Source organism: Astatotilapia calliptera, chromosome 22 (genome assembly GCF_900246225.1).
Source record: "Astatotilapia calliptera chromosome 22, fAstCal1.2, whole genome shotgun sequence".
Lineage (NCBI taxonomy): Eukaryota > Metazoa > Chordata > Actinopteri > Cichliformes > Cichlidae > Astatotilapia > Astatotilapia calliptera.
The window spans coordinates 23,078,766-23,099,481 of record NC_039322.1 but is presented as its reverse complement, the minus strand read 5'-3'; the positions used below and the strand labels follow the sequence as shown (position 1 = coordinate 23,099,481).

Genomic DNA, 20,716 nt, shown 5'->3' with positions numbered 1-20,716 from the left:
CATCCCATCTATGCCTTTCATGCCGTATCTGATGTAATCAACGTCAAATCCATTGTCATCTGTGCCTGCTTTGTTCTGCACTGCAGCCTCGCTGGCTTACGTATTTCATGTTTGCACCCGGAAGGACAGGAAGGTCTCAAAACAGATCTCCTAGGTCATATCTATGTAGAAAAACAGGCAATTCTAGGAGCGGTTTACACACTTCAAAGCCTCACCCTGCTGTTTGTTACCTGTGTGCTGGTCAAAGAGCGGGTGTAGCTACGGGAGCGGGTGTGGGTCTTGGGTGTGGTTCTGCTGTTAGGGTAAGAATCTGTACACTGTTTACACGAGTGCCTGGAATAAACACAAGCATAAATGTTAGTATTGATGCTTTGTTGTGGCTGTAAACACGTCCGCCATTCGCGTTGCTATTTTTATCAAAAAAAATGTTTGCAACACAAACAGCTCACCATTTGGTGAACCATCAAATAACAATTCACTGCATCATGTGTCATGACTGAGCCAGCTGGAGTCATTTTCCGTGCTGTGACGGTGCATTTCCATGCCAATTAGGGAACCATCATTTTTGTTCATTTTATATGAAAAATAAAATCCAGACATTCCAGCAGCTATTATGATGTTCAAGCAGAGCTACAGTTAAATGTGAGAAGGTTCCCAAGGCTGCCTATGTGAAAGTATTTACTGCATAATGCAAGAACATTAACATCCTTTTTCAGTTTCTTTCCCTATAAACTGAAATCCGCTGGTGTTATCTTTTTACTGATGTTTACCACCAAGCAATAATTTAGTTTAATAATTCAGTTAATGGTCTAAAATCTTAATTTGTCTAAATAAATGGTGCTTGAATGTTACTGAAATGCGTCTTTATATATGTCTTAAAAGGGTTACTCACTCAGTTTCACACAGAGTGTGAAATCATGTGTACAGAACACAGTGTGCCTCGTCCTAGCTGATGTTTATTTTCCTCTGTGTTCTTTGAATCACCCACTTGTTAAGTGCTTGCTATTAGGGCATTGCTGGGTCACTGAGTTTCTATCTATAATCTCCAGAGTATTTACACGGGCGGAAACAATGATTTGATCGCCTGTTAAATTTGTAAGTCTGCTCACTTACAAAGAAATGAACAGTCTCTCATTTTTATGGTTGCTTCATTTGAATGAAGAGAGACAGAACATCAACCAAAAAGTATTTGATCACCAATCAAAACATGACTTAGTACTTGGTGGAGAAACGCTTGTTGGCCAGCACAGCAGTGAGATGCTGTAGTTGGTCACCAGGTTTGCACACAGCTCAGGATTTTGGTTCACTCGTCTTTAAAGAAACTCTAAATCAAAGCTCTGCAGATCTTCTATACGACTGAGGTCTGAAGAGTCGCGAGACCACTCCATGGCATTAATGTGCTTCTTCTTTAGCCACTCCTTTGTTTTGGGTCATTGTCATGCTGGAAGACCCATCCATGACCTATCGTCAGTGTTCTGGCTGAAGAAAGGAGGTTCTTGTCAAGATTTCATGGTACATGGCCCCATACATTGAGTCTCAATAGGAATACCTGTATAAATAAAGGCCAAATAAAGTAAAAAAAATAAATCTACTGCCCCCTCAATGAGCAGATGCCAAATGATGATGATGCCAAAGAGTTTGATTTTGGTTTCAGCTGACCACAGCACTCTCTCCCAAGTCTTCTCTGAGTCATGTTCACTTGCAAATTTAAGACGGGCCTGTTCCTTTGCCTTCTCGAGCAGGGGCACCTTGTGACTGTGGTCTCAGCTGCCTTCACGCCATTAACATGCTCCTCCTGTGTGGTTTTGTTCTGATCCACAGCCTTTCTCATGATCATCCTCACCCCATGAGGCAAGCTCTTACATGGAGCTTCAGACAGAATCTGATTGATGGTCATTTTATATTTCTTCCATTTCCAAATAATGGCACCAGCAGTTGTCACCATCCTGACATGCTTATTGTGGATGGTCCCGTAGCAGGTCTAAAATCTTGTCTCTGATGTGCTTTGACAGCTCCTTGGTCTTCCCCATGGTGGTGGGGAAGTTGGAATTTAAGAAATTGATTCTACGGAGAGGTTTGTTTTAGACATATAACAAGCTGAGAACAGGCATATCGGTAATGATTGATTAATCGTAATCTATTCGACACAAGCATACACACAGACTTCAAATATTTATTTGACTCAATAACATGCATTTCAGTTCATAAAGTTTATGTAACGTGTTTTTTTCTGGATTTTTGGCTGATATTCTGTCTCTCTCCATTAAAATGAAACCACCATAAAATTAAAGACTGTTGGTTTATTTGTACGTGAACAAACTTACAAATTGAACAGGGATCAAACCTCCTTTATTTACTTTAACTAAACAGACATGAATTTTCTGAGTCTGAAAGGATCTTTTTAAAGTCTGAAATTAATAGTTATCCCAAAATGTGTTTGTAAACATCAGATTTTTATCATGTTACAAACTGAAAATAAAGATTTTGGAGAGCAGGGTTTTTCTAAGGAGGGAGACTTAGACTGTCTAAAAGATATTATGAAGCTATGAGAAGAAATTATCCAATGGTTTTGTATTTTCACCCACACTGTGGAAAATAATGTTGTCCACATTTAAAGAGTGAGCCTTAAAGGCACAATCAAACAGTGTTGTGTATTTAAGCTGCAGCCTCTTATAAAGTTATGGAAAAGGAATGAATTCTAAATGCAAACCAAAAAAAGCTGTAAAGTAACATAATGCAGAAATCCTCCTGTGGGGAAATGTTCACATAAACAGCAACCGTCCATACTAGGACTAACTTGCTATTTTGTTTTTCTGCATTTTGTTCCACGTTGTTGTTTTTTTCCCCTTTGTCATCCCACTGCTGTCTGTTTCTGTATTTTATTGTTTACTTCTGTCACATCTGTGCAATTCCTATTTGATATCCTGTGCTGCTTTTGCACTGCTTAAAAAAAAGACAACCAAACTAAACCAAATAAACGTGTTTTTTACGGTTTTTGAAAGCAGAGAGTTGAGTCGAGGGTAAATACAAGTATTTCAGCATGAATATAAAAGCTGAATTTGTGCCATCTGACCTTTGATCCATGCTGATAGATCGTCTGAAGGCTTCCCTCTGGGCAATCAGCGTGGACTTGGGCGAGGCTTTGGGACTCGTGTCCGAGTCGGCGCTGTCATCATCGCCCATGGCTTTGATGTAGCTGCCACTCCGCATGCGACGGCAAGGGATCTCCCCTCCGCTGTCAGCTGCTCCGCCACCACCATAACCACCTCCCCAGTCTTCTGAAGGGACCTGAGGCACATCCACATCCACCCAAACATGCACACGGTCACCATAACTGACCAACTTGTACTGATCTGAAATTGCAACAGGTAGTGAGTAAAAATGTAACAACCATGTGGGACCAACATGGTTTTAGTAGGTCAAACAGTTAAATGCGTTAAAAGTAAGTATGCATTCCTCTTCTACACCCACTGTTAAGGGAAAAGGAATTAGTCATGATGTGAATTAATCAACACCGAGATATTGTCACCGCACTGTTTGCAGTTTCTTCTCAATATCTGATGTCAAGATCCAAAGGCTTCTCAAAACAGAAATATATTTCTTAATTAATCGAAAAATATTTCACACCTCGAATGGTAAAAGGTTTATTTAGCAGCACAGTTCTGGCCCACGTGCACACAGCGTTGGGTTGGAGGGCAGACACAACCGAAAAGTCAACTGCACTCGTGCACACACGCTCACATGCACATGTATGCATACACGAGTAATGATGCAAGAGAAAGAGAGAATAGGATGAAGGGACTTACAGAGAGAGAGAAAGTCTGACAGCTGGAAAAACACTGACGCAGAGAAGGAAAAACAACGTAAGCTCAAAAGCCGACAGACGGAGAGCAAATAAATAAAAACAGAGAAAAACAGGTAGACAAGAGAGAGAGGGCAGCAGACAGGAGTGGCGACACGGAGTGGGAGAAAGACATGAACGTGGTGGCAAAAACACGAAACAGAAGACGCAATTTAACAGACGAGCAAATGATTCTGATGGGAAAACAACAAACACAGCAGTGCAGTCAAGACAAGAAACTAAAGACAACACGAAGAGAAATATAGAGAATCAATGAAATTAACCCCAAGAATTACGCTGACATGTTCTCACAGTGGCCCTAATGTAAAATACACGAAGGCGTTAGCGCACCCAGGAAGAGATCACAGTGTCAGTGAAGTTTTGCAAATTCAGCAATTACAGGCAACCCTTCAGTGAGTGGGTATCATGTGGAACTACTCCAAAGTTGGGAAGCGAAGTCAAGCATGAAACACATGAGTTTTTTTTTTTTTACTTTAACGCTTTGAAAATGACCTTTTGTTTACTTTGAAGAAATAAGACAACATAAAACAACACATTAAAAAAATTCTAATCAAACAACCTCAGCTAACTGATTAGCATTGAGATTCAGTCTGGAGCTGCTTTATTGGTCTCAAATTACACAAAGCATGAAAGATGTCTTGACTGGTATTTTCTCAGCTAATTTCTAAATGTGTGTTGTGCTGAAATGAGGCAAATGCTAAATGCTAAAGTAGCATTTGGCCAGTCTTTGGATCAACAACCTAAAACAAAGAACTACAGGAGGCTAATAATGGCACTATATGCTTAGACACCACTCTACATTAAATTATTCATTATTCCACAGTACCTCTCTTGTCCCATCTCCCTCCTCTCTCCCACTAATGCCACTAATGGCTGCTTCTGCCTAAGCCTGGTTCTGCAAGCAAGTTTTTTCTTGATCACAGTGAGTCATCTGATTGTTTTCTCCGTATTACTGTAGCGTCTTTACCTTACAATATAAAGCCTCTTGAGGCAACTGCTGTTTTGATTTGGCACTATATAAATAAAGTGAATAAATAGCCAGATAATCAGACATTTGGATATCCAAATATCTAGTACAGAGAGAGTTTTGGTGACAATGGGCTGATCTTTGTTTAGCCTTTAGCGCCCGTCAGGAGCTGTGCACAGGTTGATGGAGGAAACTAACAACAACGGCTCAACACTTCGGAGAAATTTTCATGACCATAAAAGACAGCACAATGTAGTAAAGTTTATATTTATGGTCCAAGTATTATACTTCAATATACTAATTAATGAATAACTCGTTATATGTATAGACTATTATGTATTTACTTTGTTAGGAAAGTCTAAAGACTAACTTGATGTTGCCTTACACATAAAAAATATAATTACAGGACTCCTGATCGCAGTGCTGTAGACAGCGTAGGACCAGCGTTCGGTAACAGTCAAAACCCAGAACTGATCTGAAAAATCTCAGTAGAGCTGATGAGAAATGCAGAATTAGGTGATGAGGTCACAGGGGTATTTCTCGCCACGAGTGACCCCTTATGTTGACAAGCGCAGCTTTAATTAGCATCATAGCTCGTGAGTATAGCTATTAACCTCGCATGTAACATGCTACTATTGTGGAGGACCACTCACTTGGATATGTGTGTTTATATATGTGTGTGTTCACTCGTACACTAACAGCAGCTGTTTTGGCCGAAGGACCTCTCAGCCTTTCATTTTGGTTTTCATTTTTTTGTAAATGCTGTCAGGTGCAGCTTCATATACGAGCATGTGACCAACACCTGCACCCAGACACACACATAGCCAAGGCCCCGGGGTTTGGCATCCAGCTGAGTGTGTGTTTTTAAGGTCATCACTTAAAAGATGATTCAGCCTAATCTCGTGATCCCCGTGGCCGTCCACTATCTCTCTCATTTCCTCAAACGCCCCTTTCTCTCCTCTTCTTGCTTTGCCCCTTGGCTACCATCACCTCTTTTATCTCTTTTCTATCCCTGAGCTTGCTTTACTGTCTCTGGGTCCCTCTGCATTCATCTTTTCTAACACTCTTTGTACCTCACCGCTTTGCTCTTCTTTTCATTCCTTTTACTCCATATTCAGCTTTTTTTTCCCCTCGGCCCTCTTTTCTTTTTTAATCATTTCATATCTATCACACACAGGCTGAGGGGAAGGTGAGAGGCTCAGGGAACGGAGAGCATCAGGTTCTGATGCCACACATTGTGATTGGCATTGACGCCATGGGGGAAAGTTTGCACATGTCCCTTTGCCTCTGACCGTAGACTTGCGAAGATTCACTTGCATTTATTGCTCGGTCCTGACTCTTTGCAGGAAACCTGTGTAAGTATTAGCTTGTATGTACATGTTTCCTTTTTTTACACATGGAAATAACATACAGCAGGTAGACTGACCCTGCAACGAGAGAGGGACTGCTGTAGCATACTTGAACTGATTTAAAACTGACCATGTGTTTTATGTTTTAAAACTGACCATGTGGAAAGTTTTTTTTTCTTGTTTGTTTGTTTGTTTGTTTTGTTTTTGCTTTGTTTTATTATTTGCTTCGAGCCCTGTGTACAGGAGCTGCATGCAAAAAGATCTTTTGTTAAAAGGGTTGGCGTAATAAGCAAATGCTTCAGCTAATACCTTTTGATTAGCCTTGTCTCATGCTTTCTTGCTTTGTGGTAGATCTTTGTTCTGTCTTCACTGAGATATTTGAATGCTAATCAATAAAATCAAATCAAATCAAATGTTTCCAGGTGCTACAAAAACTACTTAGTCAACGCTTTGTAGAGCGTTTTTCTTAATGTGACCCAACCTACATTTAGCTCTTCACTTTTGACTGTTTGCATAAATCCAGCAGATGTAGAGCCAATTTATACTCAGTCGTAACATGGAGAAATTCAAAGTTTAATCTTGTGTGGAGGAGAGAGGAGGATGAAAGTGAGGCTGTCGATTTATTGACTGACCTAGGTCCTGACCCTCACCTACAGCTACAGGTAGTGACCAAAAGAATAACAAGTTGGACTAGAAAGAAAGATCATATTTTTCACATTGTGGCTGCTCAATTTCAATGCAATTAAATGCAGAACTGAATTTAAAATCCTTCTCTTCACATCCAAAGTTCTGAAAGATCAGCACCCATCGTATCTTAAACACCTCATATTACAATATTACCCCAATAGAGGACTTTGCTGTCACAGTTCAGGCTTACTTGTGGTTCCTAGAGTTTCCAAAATATGAAATAGTACTACTCCTCAGCCTCCTGGGGGATTTTCAGAAATCAGGTCATTGAGAATCGAACTTGTCAGAGATTTTTAGTAGTTGCACCTATAGTACGAATTTCATAATCCTACGAAAGCTCATTCTTGAGTTATCGCATTCACAACATTGGGTGTCCACGCCACTTGCCTGCACGGCAGGGTGACGACAATAGCCCATCAGCCTTTTAAAGCTTAGGGGTAGAAATGTGCAGCTGAGCTATCAGCTACACTATATGGATAGAAGTACAGTGCCACCTAAATATCACACCATAAGAGCTGCTCAGCCATGGAAACCCATGCTGTGAAACACCCGACACACTGTTTTTGTGCTAATGTCCATGTAAGAGGAAGTCTGGAGCTCTGCAGTTAGTGAGTCAGGAGAACGTTGGCAAACTTTGTGTCGACCGCGCTCTGGTCTGACTCACTTGGTTGAATTGCTGCGGTTCCTAAATGTTTTCACCTACAAATATACTAATTACAGTTGATTGTGGAATACCTAGGAGGGAAGATATTTCACAAAGTGGTTTATTACAGTGCTGGCATCCTGTTGAAGCACCACAATCAAATTCAATTAGCACTTTAGAATGAATGATTCTTTCACAAATGTTTGTAAAGGCAGGGTGCTTGGTTTTCCAGACCTGTGGAAATGGGATTTCTTCTTTCGGCTTCTCTTTTATGTCGCCACAGCAGATCATCTCCCACCATCTCGGCCTGTCCCTTGCACTCTCTTTCTTCATGCCAACACTCTGCATGTCTTCCTTCAGTAGAGCACTTCTGTGCATATGGTGACTCAGACCCCTCTGTTGTTGATTCAGCTTCCACTTTGGGTACTTTTAAGATTAGGCCTGAAACTCTCTGATTTTGATAAACTTAAGGTACTATATTGGTTGATCCTGAAACACCTGCATCTGAATTTTCAATAACTTTGTGTCTACTCTCTTCTTCCCCCTCACTCCCACAGGGAGGGGACGCAGATGGCTGGCCCTCCCTTAGCTGTGGGTGGTCTCTTCCTGTTAAAAAGCAGTTCTTCCTTCTCTTCATGGCTAAGTGCTCATTCACAGGGGATCATCTGATGGTTGTTATTCTCTTACTAATATTGCAGAGTCTTTACCTTACAATATAAATTATTTGCCAGTCTCTTATTACAAGTGCCACCTTTAATACACAAGTAATAGAGTTTAAAGGCAGCTGTTGGGTGTATGATATCTGCTCTTGCTTTCTCAGGCAGTTTCAATTTAGAGTTGTTGCACCTGTGCTGCTGTTAGTCCTGACATTTCATCCTGGTGAAACAGACCTGAACAGCTTTATATCTGCAGCTCCAGTGAGCTGTCTGCTCTGAAGCCGTGGATCAATCTGGCCTGCCCTGGCACATCTAAGCTGGGCACAATTCACTCAACATACTGTCTCTCCGCGCCTCCCCAAACCACCGGTGACACCTGGAGATACGAGAAAAGCTGCAGCAGGGGAAGTTCATTTCGTGTCCTAAGGTGAGAATGTGATGGTAGCCTAAAGCACAGGGTAAACTGTGTGGGGTTTGTCCTCAGAAAAGCACGAACACACAGACGACCCTGCTCTCGCTGTCTCCTCTATCAGCAGACCTCAGCTGTGTCTAAAGGATGAGAGTTGGAAAAACACCAGGGACTCCTGTGGCTACCTGCTGTTTCCGTAGAAACACAGCCTGCATGGCAGCTCTACCTCAACACAGCTGGAGGTTTCTGAGCTCGTGCTTGTGTGTGTGTGTTTGTGTGCGTGCGTGTGCTCTCTGAGATGCCACTGTAACAGCCAATAACAGTCTTTAATTAACCTTTTCTGCCATTTTAGGAGATAAAATGAGTGAACGGGTTCTCTGAAAATTGCATGCGGCAGATTCAAGCTACAGCGTGTTGACAGGAGGCAGGTAAGCGACTGTTGTAAGGGACAGGTAAATAACACGGTGGGTGAAGATGATTATTGTTTTCTGACTCACAGCAAAATGCCAGGAGAGTCCATCTGGCCTCTTAGGCAGACATTTAACCAAGAAAAAATACTTTTCACTTGATTTTTTTGAAACCTTTATTTAAGAAAAAGGGTTTTTTATGCTTTTGAAAAATTCTTGTTAATTTCCCCATTAATCCAAAGGCTTTACCACAAGGATCTTACCCATCTTTGATTGTATTTTCTTCTTCTAATTTGCTTTCTTGAGCTTTTGAAACAAAAATTGGCTGTGTTGCTATTAAAGGTTTGTTTCTATAGCAGGAAGATGGCATTTTGAGTAACTGAATACCTTTACTTGTGTATTCAACTGGAAAAACCAGGGTCTAAACCAAAATTGTAGGGACAATGGTTGCTTTTCTTTCCTTGAAACAATTAACCTTTGGAGGGACAAAGCCTAAATTAAAATCAATGGGTATTTTACCTCCCCAGCAGTCATCACTCAGTGGGTAAAACTTTAGAAACTTAAGGACGGGCTTGTAGACCTAAACTTTTCTGATTGGCCACTTGAGCAATCAGAAAAGCTCTACAAAGCAGTCTGTCTTTGTCGTCTTTGACAAAGACAAAGATGACAAAGACATCTTACTTTAAGGAGTACCAGAGAGATTGCTGGTTACTACTTTCACACATACACTGTGCACTCACTACTAGATTTCTATGTTATATTTTTTCAGCTCTGCACCTTCCTCACATGGTGGTGAGGTAGTGTCTGCACTTTTTCCTATTTTTTTTAAACGTTTAGCCAATTAGTACATTAAAGCATAAGCTATAACTGGATAGCCTATAGGTCAAATTTCAGTCTGGTGGTCAATAAGGAGAAAGACAGAAGACAGACAGCCTATAGGAGAAATGTCAACTTAGCATGTCGGCAAGTGTAAACTGTCAGCATCTGACAGAGCCTACAGTCCTGCCTCCTGGGGAAGATCTTGGTTGTGGTGTAGCAGTGCTAACACTATTAGACCTGGGAAATCTGGAAGTTGGCTTCACTCTCTGACATTGTTTGTGGAAGAAACGTGTGTATTATATTTAACAATTTCCTATAGTTAAGGCTATTTGATGTTCGCCAGAGAAATGCAGAGAAAACGAAATCGTTTGTCACTTATCACCACTGAACCTTGGAACCTTCTGGCAGACTGAGTTTTAACTTTAAAGACATCAAATACTCCAAAGAATGCCATGGGGAGATGCCAATCATGGCAGCATGTTTTCCATTTATTTATATTAAAGCATGTGTTTCATACCTTAAATCATATCTATTGGGGTGTCTAGAACATAACGCATAAAGCATAAAGCATAAAGCAGCAATTAAAAAAACAAAACAAAAGGAATACAGGGTATACTTGTACTGTATATTCTTTGCCTGTGGCAAATTGTTGCCTTGATCTCGTGGACGTGATAATCCATCCATGGAGAATGTAAATGTCCAAGGCTGTCAGATCACTAATCATCTTTAACCTGCCAGCTTCCAAATACAAAGTCTGTATGAAGTCCAATTGAGACAATTTACACGAAAAGCTGGAGGTAGTTTATGCAGTTTTGATGAATTCACAGCGAGTAAGTGGGTAAGCAACACCCTCACTTAAATCAAAGTGTTTCCAGTACTGACATGTGTGTGTGCTACATGTGTTGTTTTCTGATTGTTTCACAGCACTTATGTTCTAAAGCACAGCTATACAAGCCCATACTTCCCCACAAGCCTGTGAGAAGGCACTGCATTGACAGATTTTGTGTTATAACTGAAGAGCAGGCTTCATCTTGTCTAGATGCCCTGCGTCTGTGTGTCTGTACTGGCTGTCAAATATACACATGGAGATGCAACACAGACTGAGAGCAGAGGCAGAAGATATGAGATGGTCGACATGTTTTTATAAAGTCCCGTACACAATGATAGTTGTCGTTATGGCAGCGGACTAATTAGCCTAATCTTCAAGGGTCTGAGACAGTGGAAACAGAAAAACAAAAGTTCAAGACAATCTTTTCATTCCTTAAAAATAAGTTTTGTTTTTTTTTGCTTAACACCAAACCACATATATATTTGATTACACATTTGCTGATATGTAGGGACAGACACACCTGGAGATAGTGGAAGGTCCTCTCCTTGAGCTTGCTCTCAATGGGCACCAGGGCTTTGTCATAGGCTCCTCCTCTGGTAGAAGGATACACCTCTCTAGCCTGACTCACTGTCATGGCTGACCAGGTGCTCCTCTTCAGGGAGTGACCGTGATGCCCGTGCTGTCCTCCTCCTCCCTCACTCCCCACCAGAGCCATTGTTGTGCAGGCCATGCACTCCCCAGACCCCGGTCCGCCGCCTCGTTCCTTGGGCTTCTTCATGGTGAGCTCCTGAATGGCAGCATCCAGGCTCTCATGTCCTCTGGGATACCCCGGTCTACCCCCACCTACCAAGTAGCTGCTGTCACTGTCGAGGTTGTCATCGGAGCTCCACCAGCCCGCTGTCCGGCTGCGGTGGCGTCTGCCTGACTCATGCCGCGAGTCTCCACTCTTGCTACGTTCTCGAGACTTGTTCCTCCTGGTGGAGCGAGACTGGTGGCCTGAGTAGTGGCCCTCCTCCCCTCCACTCCTGTGGCCCCCACCTCTCTCGCTCCTGTAGTCCCCTCCTCCCCTCGTACCGTTGTACTCCCGTTTGGATGGCGCCTCCAGGGAATGGGACTTGGCAAAGAGGCGCTGCACCGAATTGACCAAGTGGCGTATGCGCGAAGGGCTCTCACTGCGTTGCTCAGCACCCCCACTGGCAGTGCGCTGGTATTGCAGTGTGTGGAAGCCATCATGATGGAAGGGCACCTGCTTCTCAAACTGGTCCATCATGTTTGAGGGCATGCGGTGCATCTTCCCCCCGTGGCCTGAGGATAGGCACTCTTCACAAGAGTCAAATGACTGGAGAGGTGGGTGCTGGTTGGGGTGGGAGCGGGGAAAGGTGCCTCCTCCAGAGTGACTATGGGAGTGTGAGCGGGAGTGGTGCCTCTCCAGCGCCAGGGCCTCAACGGGACCTCCCCCAGGGTAAAAGTGGCCATCGCTGTGACCGTGGTAGTAGTCTCTGCCTGGACCGTCACAGTCATCAGGCGTGCAGTGGCAGGGACCTCCTCCACCACCACCCGAGGAATGCTGAGACATGCTCCGGCTGACATGGTACCCTTTCATAGGCGCCGGGGCATGGTGTGCCGTCCGGGCCGAAAGGGGGCGCTGTGGGCGTGACAGGGCTGCACCTCACTCACCTGGTGAGAAAAACAAGAAATAATGTGAAGACATTTTATTTAAGTGTAGCAAAGGAACAACAATTGCAATGTTGTAGACTGTTTGGATGAGAGTCATTTTTTTTTTGTCTAATTAGGCCTCTCATACCTGTCAGAAAGGACTAAGACCTCAAAGGGGTGTTTTTTTTATAAAACTTTGAGTACAGGTATAAGGTAAGATTAGAGGCTCACATATGGGAGGTGCAGCGATGGGACATTTGTGGTAGGAAGTAGATTTTGATGATTGATGTCAGGATTATTTTCTTTCTTCTTTTCTTCTTTTTAATGCGTGAATTGAAAGTGAAAACAATGCATTGTTTTTTTTCTGATTAACATTTTTATTGATGTTACACTTCATTTTTTACCTAACCAAAGACAAAACAGAGCAAACGCGAACATTCATCCCGCGGCTGCAATAAGCGGCCGGAGACAGCTTTCCTCTTTTTATTCATCTCTAAGACTGCAGGGCTGATAAATCAAGAATATTAGCCTTTCTTTCTCTCTCAGTGTGTATCTTCAGTTGTTCTTCTCCCTCTATCTAACAGCTTTTGCTCCTCTTTGACATTTATCGTTTTATTCATCTGCCCAGCGCTCTGTGTTATCTGTCGTTTTCTCCATCCAGGCCTGCAGGGAGTCTTTGAGCATTCCTGTGATTTAAAGCCGAGGAAAGCAGGTTGTATATTGATCACCTGCATCCGAATGCAAAGGAGCTAGAGAGTGGCTGCAAGCATCCAAGCATACTGCAGAGGGATTTCGGCAGATGATTACCAAATGAACAGCAACGTGATATCAATGGGACTAGGTGAAAACCAACCCTACTGTTGCCTCGAGAGGATGAAAGTGTAGTGGATGATGGGATCCTCTCCACAAAGCTAATGCAGGACCTGAAACGAGTGTACCTTGTCAAGCAGCAGTAAAACCTAAGTAAAAGTAAACAGAATGTAAACAGGATGAGGGCTATCTCTGGGTTTCCTTTCTCCTCATGACATGGATAACAACTGAGATTACATTCCAAATGTGGTAATCATGTATTTCATTGGACTGGCATTAATTGCTGCTGGTGTAATCACATCCTCTATTAACCACTTCTCCACTAACTATATAATGAATCACGGGCACACAGCCTGTTCATAATGCACACGAGCATTTGCCATCATTTCTAAATTTGATTAAATTGAGATTGAATTACTCGATGCGAGCCAATATCGGGCTGCTCGGCTGGATGGGATTCACTGAGCTCCTGCGAGTGTATTTGCACTTGTGTTTGCTGGCTTTCACGCTGAGATGAGAGATAGGGGACAGATGCTGGGATAATCATTAAATAGAGCGTGGCCTGTTTGCCTTGATTGGCTGAATGAGAGCTGCCACCCAGAAAGCTCACCCACATCTAGCCGTGTCATTGGTGTGGCCGTGACGACGGGCCTCTCCAAGTCAGCGTCCAACCATGGACAGATTTTAGACAGTTGTGCCACCTGGGCGGACCGAGCCACCTCTCATTAACTCTGTGGCTTTATGATCATTTCACTGCCAAAAAATAAAACCTGTAAGCATTTTCCTTTTTGACAAGGTATAAGCAGTGCACAATTCCTACGGGGAAATGTAACAATGCTGCCATTACTGTGCAATACTCTGCATGTTGCAGTGAAAACAACAAAAGCCCAGAAGCTAATAATGACAGTAAAGTCAGTAGCTGTGACATTATGAATTATTATCATCTTCCTTTTGTCGTTCTGTCCCTCATTCCATGGTTGTGTGTTTGTGTTGCTTCCAGCAGGTGTGTTTTGATGATTTTTAAAAATCAGGTGGCAAATGGTGACCCCTTAAAAATACTTGAAAATTTTGATAGTGGGTAGATCTTGTGTCTCCATAAACATGAATTAGAAGATGGGACTGCCCTATAACAACACAGTAGTAATGCTGAAGCACAAGATTTAACCTCAAGGTAATGGAGCTGACAAAATGCACTCTGGTTATGTTAATTTCTAGTCTTTCAGCTAAACTAGTAATAAAAAAAAGTGGTGTTTTGGATCCCATTATTAACACAAACATTTCAGTCCAAACCGATATAGTTTGGATTATTCAACATTATATAACCACAGTTAAAAAGATTAATCGAGAAGGAGAACTACTAATACGACCATACAGTCAAGATAGTATCTATCTTGGTTGAACAATGGGACGGTCTAAGGATCTCAGTGAACATTTAAGAAGGAGAATGATAGACTCACATAAGCTTGTAAGGTCTCTTGGAGTGATTTCAAAACAACTGCAGATTCCAGGATTATCATTACAAGCAATTCTATGTAGGTACAAGTTATTCAGATATATCTCCAGTCTGCCAAGGACTGGAAGAAGACCTAAACTGTCACCCTCAAATGAGAGGAAATTGGTTAGGATGTTCAAGAACAACCCAGGAGCTGTTTACCCTGATTGTTTGCATGTTTGGAGGCTTTCAGACCTAAGAACACTGTACCAACAGTCAAGCATGGCGGCAGTAGGATCATGGGCTGGGGCTGTTTAGCTGCCAGTGGTACCTGTACATTGCACGAAAGAACAATGAAGAAAGAGGACTTCCTTCTTCAAATTCTTCAACCTCACCTCAAGTCAACAGCTAGATGATTGAAACCTGGACACAATTGGGTGCCTCTACTGGCCAATACTCCTTTTGTTTGAAATGCAGAAAGCAGACTAACCTTAAGCTTCTTGGTCTGGTCCGAAAACCAAAAAGTTTAAATGAACATTAACAATTGAAGCAATGTTCGGATAATATAGCAGCTAGCATTGGGTATTAGTAAGGCCCCAGTAAAACAGGCTTGGAGACTCGTTAGCAACCATTGGTCTCCCTAACCGACTGTGAGTGATTGCTGAGAGCTGCTGTGAAATCGATTGCTAAGCTGTCACACAGGCCTAAAGACCAATCAACGATCCCATCGTGAAAACCTTGAGAATGACGGTAGCACCATCATTATCTACTATGTCATCACTCTGTGATAAAATGGAGGCTAACATAGCATTTAGACGCAAACGCATTGGTAGTGCTGTTGGAGCTTGAACACAAACATCAATTTCTTCTGTCATAAGTATACAGGTCAGATAACATCAAGGATCTCTTGTGTATTCTGTTTTACATATAAAAATGAATGTTGATATTTCATGTTTTAACAGCGATTCAACGTTGAATCTGAATTCAATATCAAATAACTTATTGAGAAAGATATTTTATGCAGTGTGTTGTACTAGCAGACTGCAAAGTGAGCACCACCACTCTGCCTGAAGGAGTAAATTAAACCCTGTTCTGTTTATTATGAAGTCTTTGGCTTTGGAGCAAGCTGCTGGCTGGGAGCTGTCAATCACAATGACACACACACACACTGAACATGTGGCTGTGCACACACACACACACACACACACCAAAAGGAAACATATGCACACACAGACCGCTAAGATAGTAAGGTATGAAAGACACATCTGAACTTTGGCTGTCACTTTCTCTTCATTTCCCTTTCACTTCTTCTCTCTCTCTTCTCAGTCTCTCTTTCTGACCTACTTCCATCCATCCTCCAGTCATGTCTCCTCCTCCCCAGCTCCTTGTTTTTTCTTCTTCATTTTTTAAACTTGTCAGTATGTCTGGCCCTCTGCATGCCAGCACTATGTGTTGAGTTAATTACAAAGTTTGTTTCCATTCTTCATCTCATGGCCTCTGCCATCCATCAGTGTTCTCTTCTGTGCATGTCTTCTGAGATAACTGAGGTATTATAGCATTATTTACACAAATGTTACACAACAAATACAAAAGAGTTTCAAGGTGCTTCTTTAGTTCTATCGCAGCCTTGTTCTCCATTATTTCTACAAAGTGTTTTCAACACTATTTAAAGTGATTCTATGCACTTTCCCCTTTTCCCCCCGTTCGTCTTTACCAGCTGAGACATCATGATAGCTTTTATTTTCTTTTTTTGCATGCGTGTATGTTTTGATGACACAACGTTTAAGCCACAGTATAGCTGTAACTTACAGTGTAGCCTGGAGTGTACTTTACCTGAAATGTAACTACATGTTGCGAGCACGCAGAGCTAAACAGCTGTGATTGATCTGCTTCACAGAAGCATGCCTTGTAAACACAGTATATTGATTAGCAGAGGGAAAACGCCTAGCTGAAACAAACTGTAAAAGGCTCTAATTGCATCTACATTGCCCACAATGCCAATGCCATAGCTACTATTCTGTCAGAGTTGCCACGTTTCTTGTTTTTATATCCCTGACAGCAAGTGAATAGTTTCCAGTCTGACATGAAATCTTCTGTCTTTGAGTAAAAGTAAAAGTGAACATGATCAGCTCAGGTTCACTCCTGATGGACTGAAAGCAACACCACAGAAATGCAAACAATAACAAAGTCAATACGGTAGTGACTCAACCCAGGGCTGCAAATAAAGGTTTTTTTGACGGCTGTTCTGTCTGTTTGTGGACTGTTTTTGTCACTGGGGCAGGATCGCCAAAACTTTTTAGGGGACTACTTCAGATGAAAACAAAGGTTGAACTTGAAAATAGGGACAGGCACTGGGACCATTGCACCCTTTCCCAACTTTTTGTCTCACACTTGTAACTTTAAATTTGACCTATAGCTGTTTTCTTTTCTTTTTTTTTAAGTCTCTGATGGATTGGATCGTAGAACCGGATGGCAGGGCAGCTGGTGCGATGGTTTCTAGTTTGTGTTTTCCTTCAGTAATTCTATTACTGTTTGGTAACCTTCCCCCTCCTTTCAGCGTAGGCAGAAATATTCAGTAACTGCTCAGTTGGAGCCGTACAACACGCTGCTATTGTTTAACACTGCTTGGCATCGAAGTGATTGTTACAGAGGCTTTAGTCTGGAGCTGTTTCATTTTAAATATTCATGCGCTCATGCCAGCTGCTCTGACCCACTTTGCTAACAGCTGAGTCTGCCCGCTCTCCACTGTGTCCGTAGCTAGTAGGTCAAAGGGTGTTTCAAATCAGTGAAATGTAAAATTTAACACCTGGAAAAGTCTAATTGATAAATGTTTTTTTTCTTTTAACTATGATTTTTTATTGCTTGTCTGAAGGCAAGGTAGCTCAAAAACATCATAAGAGATTTTCATCAAGATTAGTGGGGAGACAGATTTTGTTTCAAAGAAAAGACTTTCCTTAGACTGAGATGGCAAACCAGTTGTAGGCAGGAAAAAATATAGCTGCATGATATATGCCCACTTCTAATCAGTCATCAGCATCTACAGCGTGGCTGGAATTGTTTCCACTGTGAGTCTGTATGTGAGTTATCATGGCAAAATACGGCTGTGTCACATGAGGAAACAGAAGAAAAAAGAGGAAATCAGGATGCACAAAGTACAGAGGAACAGAGGAACTGGGGGAGAGAACAAGAGGAAAACACTTAAGAGCAACATACAATCACAAATCCCCCAAAAAGTTGGGCTGCTGTGTAAAATGTAAATAAAGACAAAATGCAATGAACTGCAAATCCCATGAACCAATATATTATTCAGAAATGAAATAGTTAAGCTTGGAAAAAAAAAGTAGTTTTGAATTTAATGGCATCAACGCATTTAAAAAAAAAAAAAAGGGACAGGGCCATTTTACCATTGTGCAGGATGCTACTTGTTTGCAGGTTGGCAACAAGACATTTGGTTGTTTAGGAAGAGGGGGGAGTTTTAGGAGTGGCGGCGAGAGAGAGAGAGACAGCAGAAAAAGAGAGAGAGAGAGCGAGTTTTGAGATGTGAGAGATTTGTGACGTTTAGCGTGTTTGGAGTGTGTAGTTAATGTGTTTTCTTTTGTAGTTAGTGTGTAGTGTTGTGGATAGTTTTGTGTTGTGTGTCAGAGCAATGAGGTGACTGCTGTCTCCAGGTAGAGAACAGGAGTGCACAGGCTGTGATGTTCTCCTTTATAGTGGACAGAAATGTTTGGAGTGACACAAATAATTTGTGTGGGATCTTATTTAATGCAGAACAGCTGATTGTTATGTAAATAGTTTGAAATGGTTATAACAAAGGGTAAAAGGTAAATGGCTGCAAATAACTTTGTTTGCAAAACACGTGCATATGATTTTAAAATTGAAGATTTAGATCAATTGTGTTAATACAGTATGTCAAAATGAACACATGAATGTAAATTCAGACACGTGAGGCTGTGCTGAAAAGAATGATACCAAACAAGGCAAAGTAAATAGTTTTTAAAGGTGAAATGTAGAGGAAACATCAAAAGTAGTTAAAAATTGCCAATTATACCCTGGACCCCAGAGGGTTAAACACTTTTTTTTAAAGTAATGCAATAGTTACTTTTCAAGTAATTAATAAATTTTAGAGTCTTGTAACTCAGTTACTAACTCAGTTACTTTTTGAAGAAGTAACTAGTAACTATAATTAATTACTTTTTCAAAGTAACTTGCCCAACACGCAAAAACATGTAAATTTTAAAGTCATTTAGTCTCATCTGCATATATCATGAATTAACAGTTTTATATATTTCTCCCCATATGTTTTTCTACAGACAGTAGCTTAATGGGGGACAATAGCAGACAATCATTTGGACAAGGCAGGCACAACCTTGGCTTTCACTAAAATGGGCTAACGCTGTGAGGCAGTGGGTATTGTGTGCCTGAATACTGGCTTTGTTTGAATGCAGATACAATGAACCAAGCTAGAACGTGGTCCGAGGCAGATACGTCGACCCATTTAAGAAAACGAGGTGAACTTGCATAGAATGCTTATAGAATTGTAGTCAAACAATAGGAAAGTTTTTGCTAGTTTGGTGTCTGCCCATATGTGCTGGTACTTCAAAGATACTATTAACCACAGGCACTCTGAAAGCCCATAATGGCAAGTGGGACAGACAATAGTGAAATGTATGACTATGGGAATAGGAAATAATAGAGGATTGGCTCAGCTATGTGTTGGCATGCACTTCCTTTTTTTCAAGCCAGAGACATGCATGCTGGGAAACTGGCAGAAGGACTGATTTGCTCTTCTCAGCTTTTAGCCATGAATGATCTATTTTCATTTTTCCACTGTCTTTCTCCGATATGCACACAACCACACCACACACTCGCTCACACACACACACATACACACACACACACTGTTCTCTGGCAGCTGAGTAACTGCTGTAGCTAACCCATCATGATCCAGAAGGAATCAGGGATGATGGGAAAGATTGAAGATTTCAAGGATGACCTGGAGAAGAGGACCCATAAAAAAAACACAACTACAGAGCCAAGTTGAGCTACTGCAGTTCATTATCTCTGTGCATACAGACTGGAGAGCACAGGTGGGTAAAAAGGGTGTGAAATTTTAAGAAAAATAAGGAAAAAAAATGTGTATATAATGGCTGTATTTGCAAGTTTGCAAGGCGCTGTAGACTTTTCAGTGGGAAGTGGCAGAAGCTAATATATATAAAGGTAGGTTGCTCATTCGCATGAATGTGTGCCCACATACACACTCTAGATGCTGAAATAGTTGTTGGTGAAGGCAGCGGACAATTGAGTGGTGCTGGAAATGCCTATGAGGGACAATAAAGAGTGAGAAGGGAGAAGAGATGTAGCAAGAAAAACAGAAGGGTAATGCTAGAATGAGAGGCAGAGGGAATATGACAGTGGATGTGTGTGCGTAAGACAGAGAGATGATGGTCACAACACAGGGGAAATATGCTCCCATCATAAGGGCAAAATTGAAGAGTGCCTAGGGGGCAATTCCTCTATTGCGCTCTCTCCGTCTCCTCCTCCTCTTGCCCTGTTTTCCCATCTCTCGTCTTTCCCATATTCCCTTGCACAAACCTGTGTTCTCCTTTTATTCTTCTACTCCGGTCTCTCAGAATAGGTTGGCAGAAAATGTTCAACAAAACCAACACCATTAGTTTAAAGGAGGTGCAGGGTTAGCACGATTTTTCTTTTAAAGCTACCTGAGGGATGTCTCTGTGGTGGAAGTCTAGAATATATTATCACAGATATACATCTCTGGAAGTCAAAGACAATTCTAAGAGATATGCAATCATCTGAATTTTCCATGGATGCAACATGGTGCTATGAAAACATCAAGTGTTCTGACACAATTGGTAGTTTTCATTGCCCTTTGCACACTCCAGTGACCCATATTAGGATTGTGCTATTTTGCATGCATGAATCTGTCCACTTTGGTCAATTCAAGGCACCAAAACAGTTTGGTACAAGGAGATACTCTGTCCATGACTAAGCAAGGTTACAAATAAATATAAGAACAGCATGCTGAATAGTTATTATATATTTAATGGTCTTCTCATTGAAGGTTGAAAGTATCCTTATCAATATATCCAAGGCAATAGTGGCTCACATAACTACTCATTACAACCAAATTATACAGGAGAGCATCTGTAAATGTGCAGGACATTGAGCCTTG

At 41.7% G+C, this 20,716-nt stretch overlaps 1 protein-coding gene across 4 annotated transcripts in view; it reads right to left on the bottom strand.

The window, feature by feature from the left end:
- Window positions 1-20,716, bottom strand: part of dlgap3 (discs, large (Drosophila) homolog-associated protein 3) — a 158,808-nt gene that overhangs the window by 10,159 nt on the left and 127,933 nt on the right. For all 4 annotated transcript variants that reach the window (XM_026157069.1, XM_026157070.1, XM_026157072.1 and 1 more), the window contains exons 3-5: window positions 11,149-12,305; window positions 3,074-3,288; window positions 231-333 (exon numbers count right to left, since the gene is read on the bottom strand). In XM_026157069.1, the coding sequence (XP_026012854.1) occupies window positions 231-333; window positions 3,074-3,288; window positions 11,149-12,231 (1,401 nt within the window). In that variant the 5' untranslated portion in view covers window positions 12,232-12,305. The remainder of the gene's footprint in view (window positions 1-230; window positions 334-3,073; window positions 3,289-11,148; window positions 12,306-20,716) is intronic.